Source organism: Saccopteryx leptura, chromosome 2 (genome assembly GCF_036850995.1).
Source record: "Saccopteryx leptura isolate mSacLep1 chromosome 2, mSacLep1_pri_phased_curated, whole genome shotgun sequence".
Taxonomy (NCBI): Eukaryota; Metazoa; Chordata; class Mammalia; order Chiroptera; family Emballonuridae; genus Saccopteryx; species Saccopteryx leptura.
This window is the reverse complement of record NC_089504.1, coordinates 284,921,374-284,938,875: the sequence shown is the minus strand read 5'-3', so window position 1 is coordinate 284,938,875 and position 17,502 is coordinate 284,921,374. Positions and strand designations below refer to the sequence as shown.

At 41.4% G+C, this 17,502-nt stretch overlaps 1 protein-coding gene across 11 annotated transcripts in view; it reads right to left on the bottom strand.

The window, feature by feature from the left end:
- The window catches only part of ARHGEF11 (Rho guanine nucleotide exchange factor 11), a 125,502-nt gene that overhangs the window by 48,601 nt on the left and 59,399 nt on the right, over positions 1-17,502 (bottom strand). For 8 of the 11 annotated variants that reach the window (XM_066362126.1, XM_066362134.1, XM_066362130.1 and 5 more), the window contains 4 exons: positions 6,255-6,287; positions 4,284-4,298; positions 3,884-3,972; positions 2,815-2,913 (listed from right to left, as the gene is read on the bottom strand). In XM_066362126.1, the coding sequence (XP_066218223.1) occupies positions 2,815-2,913; positions 3,884-3,972; positions 4,284-4,298; positions 6,255-6,287 (236 nt within the window). The remainder of the gene's footprint in view (positions 1-2,814; positions 2,914-3,883; positions 3,973-4,283; positions 4,299-6,254; positions 6,288-17,502) is intronic. The other 3 variants (XM_066362133.1, XM_066362137.1, XM_066362129.1) reach the window with 2 other exon arrangements.

Below are 17,502 nucleotides of genomic sequence, written 5' to 3'. Positions count from 1 at the left end.
TGACTTATGAGCTCTGAGAGGTTCATAAAAATACTCTTGAGAGTTCATTAAGAATGATACTGGTAACAGTTTTCTTTTCTTTTTTTTTTTATTTATTTTTATTTTTTTCAGTTTTATTTTCTTTTAAAAATCTGTTTTAAACTATTTACAATGTCTCCCTTTCTAATGGACCAGATTAAGAGCTTCTGTTTATGACTGAATGAGTAGAGCTCAGAATGTGCTCTTAACTTTTTTCAAGTTATCATGTGATGAAGGCTATAGTGGTTTTGATCACTATATAGTTTTAAATGATTGAGTCCTGGTTTAATTTATATCCAGGGAGTCTAAGAAACACTAAAACTAAGACAAGTTAATGTGAAGCATACAAATTGGTTTTTTTGTAAGTCAGCCTCAAGAGGATCATTAAATCTGTAAGTTACATTCATCCGATCAAAATCAAACTCCCACAAAGCACATCTAGACGTTTCTAGACTTAACAAGAAATGACAGTAATGACTACATTGCAATTTGGCTTTTCAATATTGGGACTTGAGACCACCTTCATATAAAGTGTGCTATTTATGGAAGAGTACTTGCAAATACCTGGAAACTCTCTCTTACACTGTCATCCAGAAACTAAAGGTGAAGAAAAAAGAGCCATTTTGCCTGAATGTATGAAACACATGACTTCTAATAACTTAGTGATTAAAAAAAAAAATCAAACTCTTCAGAATGAAGGAATTAGAGCATAAGTTCTCAGACTTCAGTAAGCATAAGAATCACTGGAGGAATTTTTTACAAAGCATATTCCTTGGCTCCCTTACCAGAAAGTGACTGAGTCCTTCTGAGGTAGGGCCCAAGATTACGAATTTCAACCATTCTAGCATCTAGGTGATTCTAATGTAGATAGAACAAAGACTACACTTGGAGAAACTGAACCAGAGAAACCTAATATCTGAAACGACAATAATAACTGCTGTGTTACTTTTGTGAATTCATTGCGAATTCTCTAAAATACATATCCATGCACATTTTTTCTAAAACTCATATTTTGCTATAACTCATACATTTATCTTTGCTCTCTGGGTCTGATTCCACTTAGGCCTAAGAGCAGGAAAAACTGAAGGAGTGCTGAATTCACACTTCACTGGAGGGGATCCTCAAACTTTCTGTATCAAACAGACCACAGAGGCAAAGTACAAGTTACTGGCACTAGCTGCTTCACCTAGTCCAGGAACCTTGAGAGGACAAGGGAAGCAGAGAATAAAAAGATCTTTTCAGAGCTCTAATATAGGATATGAAAAACAAACTTCCCACTGATATAATTTAAGTAGCGTATTGTTTATATTCTTTAAAAAAAATTTATTTTAGTGAGAGGAGGGGAAGCACAGACAGACTCTCACATGTGCCCTGACCAGGACCCACCCGGCAAGCCCACTAGGGGGCGATGCTCTGCCTGTCTGGGGCCCTTGCTCTGTTACAACAGGAGCCATTTTTTTAGAGCCTGAGGTGGAGGCCATAAACCCATCCTCAGCGCCCGGGGCCAACTTGCTCCAATGGAGCCATGGCTGCAGGAGGAAAGGAGAAGAAAGAGATAGAGAGAGAGGAAGAGAGAGAGAAAGAGATAAGCAAGAAGGGGAAGACTAGAGAAGCAGATGGGCATTTCTCTTATGTGCTCTGGCCAGGAATTGAACCCAGGACATCTACACACCAGGCTGATGCTTTACCACTGAGCCAGTTGGCCGGGACCTGTTTATATTCTTGCATGATCCATTTACCTCATTTTAGTCATAAATTTGACATTCTCTTTTTGTCTTTTCCATAAACAAATCCCTAATCTTTCCAAAAATTTTTAAAGCACATTATCCTCCCCATTTTCCACTGTATTCGGTGTGAAACACTAGCCTGCTCCCTTCCCCTCTCCTTGTATCTTAAGCCAGACCCACAATGCTCCATGTCACCTGGCCCAATCCCATTTGCTACACTGCTGTACACATCTCTTTGGGACACTTGCTTTATACTCTCCCCATTCCCATTTCTTGCCTTATTCAGCCTGGATTACTAAGTGATTCTCTTACCTGACATATAACCATGCTTTGAAATATTTGAAGTTCTTTCATACCTAATTGGTTACTTAATTGACTTGCTTATGATGTCCTCCCACTCTTTACTCCACTCCCATCAAATTCTCCCCCCCCCCCCGCCAACATGTTTTTCACTTCCATCTTTCAAACGACTCCTAAAATCCTACTTCTTCTAAGAAGAAAAATGACTATGTCTTGAACCACAAACTACCCAAACACAAATTTCCAAATACCATTTCCTACCCTGTACTGTTCAACACATATCATTTATCTTTCGGTAATTTATTATTTAATGTTAATTGTATTTGCAAATACATTTGTACCAGTGTGCCTGTCTCATTTTAAACAGCTGCAGAATGGTGATGGCTTATGCACTGAGTGAGTTGATGTGAGGGTAAAAAAGCAGGTCTTTGATTTCTCTGTAGCATGCTCTGAGTCAGCGTGAGGAACTCCACTGGATGGAAACCAGGCATCTACCCGATGATCTGTGGCCAATTCTGCTGTTTCTATACTTCTCAAGGGGAAGTAAGAATAAAGTGTCATTCCTAGAAATTCTTCCTAGTGGTTTAGCATTGTGGAGACTTTTCCAGATGCCCTTGAGGAGCCAGTTCTAGAGTAATTCAATTGTGCCCCCAGGACTTCCTAGGCCCTCAGAGAGAAATGACCTGGAAGTTCTCCAAGTCATGCAGCACTGTCACACACAGGGTGGTTATGTGAGAACCATCCATTGCAGGAGGGATGCAACACCTACCAGGCCGCACAGACTGCACCAGAACGATGCGGTCCCCACTGACTGTGAAGCCAAAGCCATGCTGGTCCTTCTGGATGATGACACAGCGTTGAACAAGACCTGGTGAGTGGTGAGAAAAAGGAAAAAGGTAGGCACTGGCACTGGAAAGTTAGTGCATGCAAGTCAAGACCAACCCAGGAAAGCCCCAGTATGGTTCTTCCTCCAGAAAGCCTTTCCAGACAAACCAGGTTCCCCAGACTTATGCTGTAAAAACACTATGACAACGACATGCCTTTCTTAGTGATCAATTCTGTATTCTATACAAGAACTCATCCTCTTTGAGATGCCTGTCTGTTTTGAATATGTCCCTTTCTCTGTGTCTGTCTGAGTGAGACTGGCTGAAGAAGAGGCAGGCTGACTCCAGGCTGAAGGCTAATGCTAGAGAGGTGCAGTCCTGGGACTGAAGCCTGGTGAGACTGCAAGTTTCCTGTCAAATTACATTCAATGAATGCAGCAGGTAGGGCACCAATAATTGGTTCACTCTTGGCAGAGCTAGACAAGTCATGCAGGGTGACTCAGGGCTGGCCCCCTGCCAAATCCAGGGAAGGATAAATGACAAGAGAAAACCCATTTTTCACATGTACATTCATATACAAACATAGAAAATAAGAAAGGTTGTAATTTCCAACTGCCTCCTTCCTTGTGGGTGTGTATCAGGCATCGTGCATGTGTGCAGTTTCGTGTGACTGCTTCTAGTAATGAATAAAGCATGAGTTGTAGAGTTAAAACCCATTGGTTTCAGGTCCTGATTCTGTTCCCTACAAATCTGTGCACTTGGGAAATTTTCGTAACCCCGCTGAACCTCAGGTTCTTCATCTATGAAACAGGAATAATAAAATCTACTTTCTATAGTTGATATAAGGACTAAATGAGCAACTTTGTATATAGCATGTAACAATGCTTATTACACATTATGAGCTCATATCAAGGCTACATTGTTTTACATATGGGGTATATAAATTTGTCTGTATGAGTGTACCTTAATACCTCTGTGTACCTTAATATGTTAATGTCCCAAGAAGGAAGTTACCTGTTGCCTCAGATGTGTCAGAAGGTTGGCGGTGGTGGGAAGGGGACTTGCGTTCAGATGCTGAATCTCCCAAAGACAGGCTACTTAACCTGGAGAAGAAATAATTAAAGCACATCAGTGAGGTAGACAGGGAGGAACCAGTGTTGCAGTGGAAGAAAGCCCTGTCAAAAGCAACTCCATGTTTTAGGCACTGAGAGACCAACACTCTTACCTTGATACCCACTCAACCTGGGGGAGGATTAGCTATGTCCACAACACTAGCAGCACCACCTATTTGAAATCCTAGGCTGGCAAAGCAATGCCCAGCAAGGTGTGAAGGGAAATAGCCCTTCCTGGAGTCAGGAGACAGACAATAGCAAGAATGGAATGTGCACAAATAAACACACTTGTTGGGTCTTACCAGGCTGCAATGGGGCTGATGGAACAGAACAGAGCAGCAGAGAATATGAATGCAAGAAAAAGACAGGAAAAAACAGCTTGTTAGTTTTAGGTAAAGGACAGGAAGACTTGATGGCAAGGATGTGGTGAGTCAAAACACACAGGAGTCAAAACATAGCAGACGACTGCAGTGGCAACATCAGAGATGCTCTCCCCCACTTCATCCCTCTCCCAAACGGCATCTCTAGGAAGGTAACTGGACATTTGGTACTAACCTGTTGGGTAACTAGCAACTTGTACACTTTTCTAGAAAGGAGGTTACAGAAATGACTCAAACCTTTGAAAATTCCTTTATCTTTTTTGGGTACCATGAGAGAAGAGCAATTTGGTCTGTTTGGTGGCAGTATTCCAACCCCATGTTCAGCAGCCTGAGGCACCTTGCTGAGAAACTACACTGCTCACAAAAATGATGGGATCAGGGAACATGCACGTTCCAGTACTTTCAGCCTTTTGTATAGCGCATTTTCATCAATGAAATAAAAGTTGATTTTGCATCTCATTTGCATAATCAAACAACTTTCTTTGACTTGTTGTTTGCTTTTCTGATGTTCCTGTTAAAAAAAAAAATCAAGCCTGACCAGGCATTGGATTAGTGAACAGAGCGTCGGACTGGGACGTGGAGGACCCAGGTTCGAAACCCCGAGGTCGCTGGCTTGAGCGCAGGCTAATCCGGCTTGAGTGCGGACTCACCAGCTTGAGTGCGGGGTCACTGGCTTGAGCACTGGATCACAGACGTTGGTCGCTGGCTTGAGCAAGGGGTCACTCACTCTGCTGTAGCCCCCCAGTCAAAGCACATATGAGAAAGCAATCAATGAACAACTAAGGAGACTAAGGAGCTGCAACAAAGAATTGATGCTTCTCATCTCTCTCCCTTCCTGTCTTTCTGTCCCTATCTCTGTCTCTGTCACACACACACACACACACACACACACACACACACACACACATACACACACACACACACAACAATCAAATGCTTTTTTTTATTGCTTCATATTCATTCTGAAATATCCCCTAATTTTTGTGAGCAGTATATTATGATCCTAAAACTTGAAGTTACCACATATCACCAAACCAGATTTATTGCCTGGGCTTTTCATAGGATCCTTGAAGGAATAGGAGAAGCTCAAATCATTACTATGCCTCGCCTTTTTAGAGAAGTGTCCAAATTCCTAATCAATAGTTGCTGGTCCTCTGAAGGGAGTCTCCTATTCTCATCTACAGCAAATGACTATGTAGAAGGCTATTCATAGAAGCACTGTTTGCAGTGGCAAAACACTGGAAAGAATCTAAATGTTAAGATAGCTGACTGGTGAACTAAATTGCAGTAGATCAATGTAATGACAGTATTCAGCTTACTAAAGAATCGAGCTCTTTACTACTATAAGGAATGATCTCTAAGACATGTTGCTGAGTAAAAAAGTAAGATGTGGTGGTGGGGGGGGGGAGGAGCACAAAGAAAACCAAATAGACGGAAGACATTTAACTTTGGGTGATGGGTATGCAACATAATCAAATGTCAAAATAACCTGGAGATGTTTTCTCTGAATCTATGTACCCTAATTAATCAATGTCACCCCATTAAATTAATTTAAAAAAAAAACAAGATGCAGAATTATATGGACAGGAAAAAAGTGGCTAAAAGAAAATCATTTGTTTATATATGTTTAAATATGTGTTTACAAACCATGCATAAAATATCTCTGAAAGGATACAAAAGAAATACACATTGGTTGCCTCTACGGAAGGAAAACTACCAGAAGTGCTTGGGGCACAGGGATAAAGTTGGAAACTGCATTACATTTCATTTGTAACTTTAAAATTCTGAATCATGTGAATGTGCTTTCTATCCAAATAATAAACACAATACAATAGAAATAACTTCTAATTTAAAAGAGGAGGGCCTCCCCCCTCACCCTTGTACCCCTCTTACCTGGACAGGTGAGCCTGCTTTTTACTGGCTGATCTTTGGATCGGAGAGAGAGGGACATCAAGGAAGAAGAGAGCGTGGGGCCCAGCAGAGAGCGTGGGGCCCAGGAGAGAGCAACGCAGGAAAGGAGGAAGAGAAAGAAAAAACAAAACAAGACATAAACTAGACAAGACACTGGAAATGACTGGTTCAAAAGAAAAATCACAATCGAGCTATCACGGACCTGGGTATGGAAACTGGCTCAATGGAGTAGAGTTAGCTTACTAAAATGCAAGTTTATCCCATCGTTGTGCTGCTTAAAACCTTTTAGAGCTTCCCTATTGTACACCAGAGAAAGGTTGTCTGTCTTCAAGCTAGGCCAATAAGCCATGGCCTCTCACAGGCTGCCTGATGCTGGTCAGCCTCCGATGTATGCCGCAGCTCTTAGGACCAGTGTCTCCCACACTGCAAACACCCAGTAGAACTGCTTGTCACCTGTCTATAGGCTCGTAGAGATGAGGTTGTCAGGTCCTTGAAGGCAGGGCAGTTTTCATCTGTGTCCCTGGAGTCTGACATAGTGAAGGCTCCATCCTATTCCTGGTCCTGGTTCTTCACTGTTCTTTTTTCACTTGCTATGCTTCTCGCTCCTGTCTTTGCCTATACTGTTCCTTCTCCTAGATGATCTTCTCACTCTATTCCTTGTTACTCTATCTACAAACCAGACAAAAAGGTCAACTTCCAGAAGTCACAACTTCTGGCTTTCTTCAAATTACTCTATCCATCATTTTTGGACCACCCCGCAGCTCTTCACCCTAAGGTAAAGATTCAGCTTAGTTCATCATTAAATAAATGTTCTAGAATCTAGGCATGATAACTAAATTTAATGCGGTAATAATTTCATATAATATACATAAGTCAAGTCATGCTGTAAATCTTCAACTTAGGTAGTGCTGTACGTCAATTATATAAAACTGAAAAACAAAGTTCTAGAATCAAGACCTTCACTATCTAATACAATATAGCCAGTAGATACATATAACTATTAAAATGAAAATTTTTAATTCACTTTTCATTTGCTATGGCTTCTTGCTTCTTGAGAGAAGAGAGAGAGAGAGACTCCCACATGTGTCCCAACTGGCAACCCTGTCTAGGGCCAATGCTCAAATCAGTCAACCTATCCTTAGCACCTGGGGCCAACGCTCAAACCAACTGAGCCACTGGCTGCGGGAAGGTAAGAGAGAGAGAAAGCGGTAAAGAAGGGGAAGAGAAGCAAATGGTCACTTCTCTTGTGTGCCCTGACCAGGGATCAAACCCAGGACGTCTGCATATAGGGCAACACTCTATCCACTGAGCTAACCAGCCAGGGCCTACTTAATTAAAAAAAAAAAGTTATATACATTTATATAGTTGAAAACTCAAAATGAAACTTTAAAAGAATAATCAGAAGTGTCCCTAACCCTTCATCCTACTTTTCCCCAAGCAACCATTTTCACTTGCTTTGGTTTCCTGTTTGTTTCTGTAATACTAAGCAAATATACTGCTCACAAAAATTAGAGGATACGGGTATTTCAAAATGAATATGAAGCAATAAAAAAAACCATTTGATTTTTTAAAAATAAACAAGAACATCAGAAAAGCAAATAAGTCAAAGAAAGTTGTTTTATTATGCAAATGAGATGCAAAACCAACTTTTATTTCTTCTTTAAAAATTTTTTTAAAAATATTTATTTTACTGATTTTAGAGACAGAGGAAAGGAGAGAGACAGACAGAGACGACAGGAACATTGATCTGTTCCTGTATGTGTCCTGACCAGGGACTGAACTGACAACCTCTGTGCTTCAGCATGATGCTCTAGTGGCCAACCGAGCTATCTGGTCAGGGCCCAACTTTTATTTCATTGGTGAAAATGTACTATACAAAAGGCTGAAAGTACTGGAGTATCCACATGTTCCTTGATCCCCTAATTTTTGTGAGGAGTGTACATATAAATATTCTTATTTTCTTTCTTTCTTACACAAAAGGTAGTATCCTACACCTTATATACACCTTGCTTTTTCCATTTACTATATCCTCAAAGTGACTCCACATCAGTTCATAGAAATCTTTCATTTCCTCATCCTTTTAAGATATGGCCCACAATCAAGTGCCCCTATCTCCTACCCTGCTCTCTGTCATCTGGTGTGTTAGTCCTGCCTCTCTGCTAGAGGGCAAAGATTACAACGTACTTCCCACATGCTCCTGAGCAGCACCAGGCACAGAACAAGCATTCTGTAAATACATGTCGAAAACACCTCCCTCATCCAAGCCTAGAGGGTGTGTGACACAGCAAGGATATGGCTGATGACCCTCCAGACTGCAAAGCTGGGAACCAGCCCATATATCCCTTCTGTTGGTCTATGGTGTGTATTTGTGTGTGTGTGTATGTGTTTTAAAAAAATTAGTTGTTAAATTTTGAAAAGCAAGCAATTTCTTTTTTTTTTTTTTTTAAATATTTTTTATTTATTCATTTTAGAGAGGAGAGAGAGACAGACAGACAGACAGAAAGGAGGAGCAGGAAGCATCAACTCCCATATGTGCCTTGACCAGGCAAGCCCAGGGTTCTGAACCAGCGACCTCAGTGTTTCCAAGTCAACACATCATCCCACTACGCCACCACAGGTCAGGCGCAAGCAATTTCATATTTAAAATTATTCTGATTTCCCTTGAAAAGGCTCTGATACTACTGGGCTTATAGTTTCACACAGTGACAACTGGCTGAAATGAAGTCGGGTGGTATCAACCCCCTTGATGGGGGGCTCCTGGTCTCTTCTTCCCTACCCCCATCCTACCACAAACGTGTAAATGAGGAAAAGGCCAAGAATATCCCTGTTCTGTGATAATAATGATTAAGTTCTTACTACCTATCAGGACCTGTGCTAAACATTTGACATATATTATTTTATTTAATTATCACAGAAGCCTGGTGAGGTAGGCTACTTTCAGACAAGCGAACAGAGAGGTTAAACAAGTGGAGTTAAGATGAGCATAAAGTTTGGACTTCAAGGCCAGTGTTCCGAAACAAAAAGTTATATGTGGTCATATGCAGATCTAACTGGTCTTTATTAGACCTTCTCTCTTATTTTCTTTTTTATATTCATACTATATATATGCTATATATATGTATAAATATATATATGAACACTCTACATACACATGTGATACATACATCTTGTGCACACACATATGACGTGTATAACATAGATATATAACACATATGATAGATAAATAGAGATAAAAAGCACATTATACATAGGCTGACCTAGGTCTTTTGAATCTGAAGCAAAGTAATATTCTTGAATCTCTCTCCAAAACCAGGAGAAGCAGCAAACCAGGAAGGAGCTACCCTGCCAAGACCTTAGCTTAAGTCTCCACTCAATGAACCATGACCAGGTCTTACTGATCTGGTTTCCCTTATCTATCAGGGTAGAACTTTAAGCAGCCTCTTGGTACCCCAAGTCTTCAAGGGTTCTGCCTCTGGGTAGAATTTCCTTGTGGACTAAGGCTGATTAACACAGCCTCCTGGGCATACAGTAAAGAAAAGAGGCCTGTTTGCAGACATTCCCTGCTGACAGAATATGACACAAATGATCCCTGAGAGCTTATACAACTGAATACATTTAGAAAGAAAAGGAAACAGAAAGCAGTTTCGATCAGAACCAGAGCGCAAAGTGAATACTCTGGATGGTATTCCCAAAGAGTCAGCTTTGGGAATCAGGGAATTTCAGGTGCTAATCCCAGTCCTGTCTCTAATTCACTGTGGGCTCTTGACTTCTACTCGCATCAGCTCTCATCTGTAAAACTATGACGAGCAAGACAAATGGAGGGAAAAAATACCTGGCAACATGGCCAGAAAAGGCTCACATCTCAACTGGATCATTTACTAGCCACAGAGCAGCATATGAGTCAGTGGAGGTTCTAACCCTGGGGATCCAATTCAGCAGGTTTGTGGTGTGAAATCTATTTTTATTTTAACAAGCAGCCCAAGTAATTTCTTATGCAGAGGGTCATAACTTTAAGAAACTCTGAAAAGCCCGTTAACTTCTGAATCTATCATCAGTTTTCCCTATGAGATCTTAAACCCTTTGAGAATGAGGACAGAGTCTTACTCATCCTGTATCACCAACCAAGTTACAGCACAGTGCCTGGTGCATGGTGGGTGTCTGCTCTAAACATGTTTACTGAAGGAATAGATGTGACCTTTCTTTCAGAGCTGATGCAAGGGTCAAAGAGGTGAGGTTTGTTAAGTTCTTTGAAAGTATTGTGTGACCATGAGAAAGATAATACCTATCAAGAAGGAGTCCTGGTGGTTAACTGGGCTCAAAACAAAAAACAAAACAAAACAAAAAAAACAGAGCCTACAGCCATTTCTAAACAGGGGCCATTCACACAAGCCACACTTCAAGAAGCCTGCACTGAACTGTCTGCCTGCACTGTGTTCCTACGACCTGAGTCAACCCTTCTAAAGGAGTTCCTGGGAGACTCTCCCTTCTACATAAAGCTATTTCCCCATGTATAAGACGCACCTTTTGGGGAAAAATTTGGGGTCTAAAAACTGGGTGTATCTTATATAGTGGTTGTAGATTTTTTTTTTACTTGCATTTTCTGCTTTTTTGCGCAGATGAGGAGTTGTATGAATTTTATGATGAATAACATTTGAGTTCAATAACTTTATGTAATTTTTTTTTCTCCAAATTTCGGGTCCTGAAATTAAAGTGCGTCTTATACATGGAAGCATCTTATACATGGGGGAATATGGGTATATCCTCATCAGAATTTTCACTGATCAATCAGGACAGTGCTTTTGAACCAATAAAACTGTGAAGTTTTGAGGTCCTCATTTGCATGAGGACTGACCAGAGACTGGGGGGACTTCTCTCTATGTAAGTCAGTTCCCCTCTGGCTCAGAGTACACTTTCCTTTTCCATCAAAGACTGTTCCCAGAGGGGAGCCCACCTGAGCAGAGCAGGTTTGCCATGCTCCAGGGCCATTTCACAGCTGTGCTTTTGCCCTCTGCTTCAGAATGGATCTGTGACATGATTGAGCTGTTCCACAGCTGTGCTGTATCACAATTGAGCTGTTTGCACCAAATACAGTTTCCTTCTTCACTGTACTCCAAACTGGGAATTCATGTTGGCACTGGCACCAGACCGTCAGTGGACAGAGTAAAGTCCCACGCAAATGGTCACACATGGGGTGACCTATACTCAACATGTGCCAGAGGTGAAGTGAGAACAAGAATGAATGAGTGAACAATAAAAGGAAGGGAGGGACCACTCCTGCTGTGTTCTAACTTTAGGGAGGGCAGAACCAGGAACGCTCTCCTTCCTACTTCCACAAAGGTCCCTTCCGGAACAAGAGATGTTAGGACTGCTTGTCAGCGCAGACAACCTGGCAGACAGGTGTGTTTGGAGGAGGGAGCAGAGAACTGGTATGTTGAGAGGGCAGGCTAGCCTGATTCAACGTTTAACTCTTAGCATACAGCCCATGTGATATGGTTTAGGAAGTGCAGCTTTAGAAATAAATATACAGTAAATCCCCAAAGTTGTTGACAGGTTCTTGGAACTGCAGTGAAACGACATATAATGAAATCAATTTTAGCACAGACTGATCTAAATAAGTGCTAAGATCCTGTAGCAACTCATCAATATTATTACCAAACACAATGCATGAACAACTTTGTTCAAGGACCTGCTGTATGGGATCAAGCCCAGTCCCAGCCTTTTCCTGGATATGTCATCTTAGGCAAGTGGCCTGACCTCTCCAAGCCTAAGTTTCTCAATCACAAATGTGGACTATCCCATTTTCCTTAAAGGGAGATTGGGAGAACCTAATCACCTTCTCCAACACCTCAAAGTGAAAATGTCCAAGCTGCAATCAGCCCCACTCCAACCCAAGCCTAGCTGTGCTCCTGAGCACACATTTCCTTCAGGAAACACTGCTGTGCACTTGCTCATACCAGAAATCTAGTTATCGCTGACATCCCCCCTCTAACCTAATAAACTGCCAAGTCCAACTGATAATACCGATTAATAAATCTGGAATCCACCTACTATAGCCCCTCCCTGTCACAGGATGGTGTAAGACACCATCATCTCTCACCTAGAACAACTGGTATCCTCACATTTACATCAGCTTTCACTCCTCTAGAACCCATTCATTTTCTATAGACAGTCAGAGTGATCTTTTAAAAAGTTAAACTAGAGCATATATCACCCTTTGGTGGTTTCCTACTGTCCCTGTATAAGGTTTAAAACCCTTAACACAGCCTCACAGGCCCTCTGTGAGGTCCTCACGCTCACTCTCAAGCCTCACCATCTCCTGCCTCTGTCCCCTCTGCTCACCGTATGTCAACCCCAGGAGCCGGCCTTCTCTCCTGCCTTGGCCAAGCCAACCCATACCCATTCTTCACTGTACAGTGTAACTGCCTCTTCTTCAGTGAAGCCTTCACTGACACCTCACTAGGTTGGATTTCCCCTGAAATTTCCCTTTGCAATGCTTAACTCAATAGTAACTACTGTATTTCCCCATGTCGTAGGTAAAAGACGCTCCCTTTTTGGAAAAATTTGGGGTCTAAAAACTGGATGCCCCTTATACAGGGATTGTAGATTTTTTTACTTGTATTTCCTGCTTTTTCACAAGGCAATATATATATGAAGACAGTGATTTGTCATCAGACACAGATGAGGACAAGCTAATGGATGGGAGTTTTGACAGTGATGAGGAGTTATATAAGTTTTATGATGAATAAAACTTGAGTTCAATAACTTTATGTAATACCTTTTTTTCCTCCAAAGATTAAGGTGTGTCTTATACATGGAAATGTCTTATACATGGGAAAATACAGTAATTATTTGGGTGTTTTTTTTATTGTTTAATGTCTGTTTTCCCTGTTTAATATGCTTAATCGTCTCCTGTTCTCTAGAGCAGTGGTCCCCAACCTTTTTTGGGCCACGGACTGGTTTAATGTCAGAAAATATTTTCACAGACCAGCCTTTAGGGTGGGACGGATAAATGTATCACGTGACTGAGACAAGTGTCAAGAGTGAGTCTTAGACGGATGTAACAGAGAATCTGGTCATTTTTAAAAAAATAAAATTGTTCAGACTTAAATATAAATAAAATGGAAATAATGTAAGTTATTTATTCTTTCTCTGCGGACCGGTACCAAATGGCCCACAGACCGGTACCGGTCTGCAGCCCAGGGGTTGGGGACCATTGCTCTAGAGCACAGAGCAGCTCCAGAATGTAGTACACATTAGATATTCGATACATATGTGTTGAAAGATAAAATCAGAAAACAAATGCAAATAAACTTTATAAACATCATACATCAAGAGAAAGTTTATAAATTTATTATATTTACTGATTGATTTTAGAGAGGGATTGATTTAGAGGGAGGGAGAGAGAGTGAGAAATATTGATTTGTTTTTCCATATTTATGCATTCATTGATTGATTCTTGTATGTGTCCTGACTGGGGACTGAACCTTCAATCTTGGTGCTTGGGTATGACACACTAACCAACAAGACAGTTTTCAATGACCTTTATAATGCATATGTTAGGATTAAATTCAAATTTTCATAGTTTTAATAAAGACTAAATGGAGTATGAAAGGGTTAGCCTCTCTGTGTACTTACAACAGGGAGCGACATCTTAACCTGGCTGTAAGAACAGGTTAATAAGCTCCTCAAGTCTTCAATCTCCTAGATTTCTAGAATTCAGTTCTGTACACAAAGCAGTGAAACATCCACTAAAGAGGAAAATGCATGCTGAAGTGTGTTGGTAACTACCCAGTGGGCCTGGGGAGGGGATGGCTATCGAGGGATCAGAGAGGACACTGCTCTTACCCAGAGCCTGGAGGGAGGGCAGTGCCCAAGGGCAACTCGGCTGCGAAGGACATGCAAGGGAGATGAAACAGCATGGGCAAAGGCACAGGAGGAAGAGGACACAGCAAAAGTCTAGCCATTCACTAGCTGTGTAACTCCAGACAACATAATCAAACAAGTTTCAGGAAGATCCAACGAGTGTGTATGTGTGCGCGTGTGTAAGATCCAATGGGCGCGTGTGTGTCAGGGGAGCACATAGGAAGGGAAACCACCGGGGCTGCCACAGGAACAGGGAGGGAGCAGGCCAAGGTGGCAAAAGGGCAGGACTGACAGTCTAGATATCTGAGTTTTAGATCAATTCTGCCTATATCTTTTTGTATACCTTTGAAAAAGGAGAAGAAAATTATACAGAATAAGCATCTAATATGCTACAGGCATTCATTTAGTTTTCACAACAACCTGGTGAGGTAGACATTATTATTTTCCTTAACAGAAGAGGAAAATGAGATTCAGAAAAGTTATATAAGTTGTCCAAGGACACACAGCTATTAAATGTAGAGCCAGGACATAAACTCAAGTAAGCCTGACCTCAAAGTCCTATTATTCCCTCTCAGCACCCTGGCTTCATCCTCCCTAAAATGCAGGGCTGGACCAGATTATTTCAATGTCCTTTCTTGTTCTAACATTGCATGATTCTTTGTCCCTCACAATTTTTCTTTGGCATATTAGGTCTCTGTACACCGAGGGCTCAGGTAAAACTAATTCATTCAACTGGGAAAATAAAAAGTAGACCACCCTCACCAAAAATAAAACAGAAGCACTTGAGAGTCTGCACTGGTGATGTCTAACAAGATGGCGAAGAACAGTAAATGAAAAGGCAAGCCTCAGACTGGGTTTCTTAAAGTAAGACATACTTTGCTTTATACTCTGCAAAAACAATTATTATTTAAGTCAACTTTTTATTATTGGCACAAATAAAGAGCAAACCATGAAACAATTAACTGAGAATAAAGGTCAATCTAAGAAGTCTTCATTTTGCTTTTTACAAATTTTGTCATTTGGCTCAGAATATTTACCCTTTTAAATTAAGGTAGATTTTAAATTAGTTGCCTCCCTCGAGTCCATACCAAAACAGATAGGAAAGTACTTGGTGGAGGAGGAAAGTTAGTTTTTTGTTTTTGTTTTTATAGAGACAGAGAGTCAGAGAGAGGGATAGATAGGGACAAACAGGAACTGAGAGAGATGAGAAGCATCAATCATCAGTTTTTCATTGTGGCACTTTAGTTGTTCATTGATTGCTTTCTCATATGTGCTTTGACCGGGGGGCTACAGCAGACCAAGTAACCCCTTGCTCAAGCCAGCAACCTTGGGTCCAAGCTGGCGACCTGGGGGTCTCGAACCTAGGTCCTCTGCATCCCAGTCCAATGCTCTATCCACTGCGCCACCGCCTGGTCAGGCAGGAAAGTTATTTTAAAATGGCAAATACTCATGGTAGTAACCTGAGCAGACAGTAGAACAGCAGCTCTTCTTTACAATCCCCTTCCTATCTTAGGGAGGCAGCACCGTCAGCGTGGGTAACTGCAGAGATGCAAATCTAGCCACAACGTCTAAGCTACCAGCTGTAACATGGAGAGGGGAAGAGCGTCACAGGCCGAGTGACCCTACCCTCTACATTCTTAGCTAGTGACTTCAAGAAGCCCTACCAGAAGCAGAGAGGAAAGATGGGCGGTGGGGGAAGTTCTTTCCCAGTTAGTAACAGGTTCCCGACAAATTCCTTGTCCCATCTTTGTAAAAACTACCTGGAAACTCCCCTCATTCAGGAAGCTTTTTTTCCATGAACTCTCTAATGATGACTTAGGTAGACACCATATTCTTTGTACCCCTCTAGCCCTCAAGCATTTGACTTGTGCTATAAGCACACATCCATATTACTTTAAAAAGGAGACTCAGGTATTCTATCTGTTGTCTCTCTAATAAAATACCTGTTCTGAAGGAGGGACTCATGTTTTCTATTTTGTTTCTTCAGCACCCACATCTCTGACCACCTGGCCTTGGCCCTCCACCAATAACCTGAGCTCTATAAAAGATACTTTACAGTTAGAAAGCTAAGAGAAGGCCAGCCAGAGAAAACCTGAGTCAACTTCCCTAGTAGCCAGAGGCCCCTGTAAACTGTCACTGCAGTTTCATCACTACGTGACCCTCCTCCATCCTTCATACTGATTAATGGGACTGAGACTACTGGACAAGCCCACGTTGTTAAAACCTAAACCGGCCTCTGATGACTTTAAGCAATAAACTCAGATACATTTCTCCCTGAGCAGAGGTAAAGTGGCCACAAACCAAAAGAATGTTCCACTGGCCCTACCTATCTGGACTCTCTGGAGCCTGCCAATCTAGCTTATACACAGAAAGAGTAAGCCAGCTGCAGCCTTCTCCACGGGGGAAGTGCCCAGACATTTTGTGGGAAGACAAGGGCATTTTTAGAGCAGTGACCCTGGCCCCTTCCAAAAGTGCTGCTGTGTCTCATACTTCTTCCTAGTAAATTAAATCTTTCATTTTGAGAGGATAGTACAACAGTGAAAGTGGTATTACAACAAAAACTATTGGCACTGGGAGATAGGCATCTCCCTTTTGTGGGTGAAGAAATATGATAAGCATTTTTGTTCTGTGCAGTTACATTACAGAGCACTTACACTGTGACTTTATTATGGGGCAGGATAGAGAAGTTCAAATACAGTGTCCTGGGGTTTGAAGCTCTGGATTATAACCTTAGTTCTAGGCCTTAGTTTCCCATAAATAATGAGTGAGATGGTATATGTGCACATGCACGTGTGCAGTGGGGCAGAGAGATGGTTATAGGAATGAATGAACCAGGTGGTCCCTGCAGTTCCTTTCCAAGGACATGGAAAAAGTATTCTGATTATACTCGGGCACAAATTACATTATCACACTGTATGAGGTTTTATTATGGCAATAAAAGGCAACCTTGAGCAGAGCAATAAACGTATTTCTGCAGCCCGGCCTATGGTGGTGCAATGGATAGAGCATCGACCTGGAATGCTGAGGTTAACAGTTTAAACCCCCCAGATTTGCCTGATCAAGGCACATATGACAAGCAATCAATGAACAAATAAAGTGAAGCAACTATGAGTTGATACTCCTCGCTTCATACCCCCCCTATTTAAAATCAGTAAATAAAATCTAAAAGAAAAAATATAAAATAAAAAAAATAAATGTATTTCTGTAAGATACACTCTTTAGGAAACATACCTGGACTGACCAGGACAGAAATAATGTCAACTGAGCAATCAATATTGATCCTCTCCACTGGGCCAGGCACACAGTACACACTCACTGAAAATTTGTTGACTGATGAATGACAATCTTGAAATTCTAAGTGGTTCCA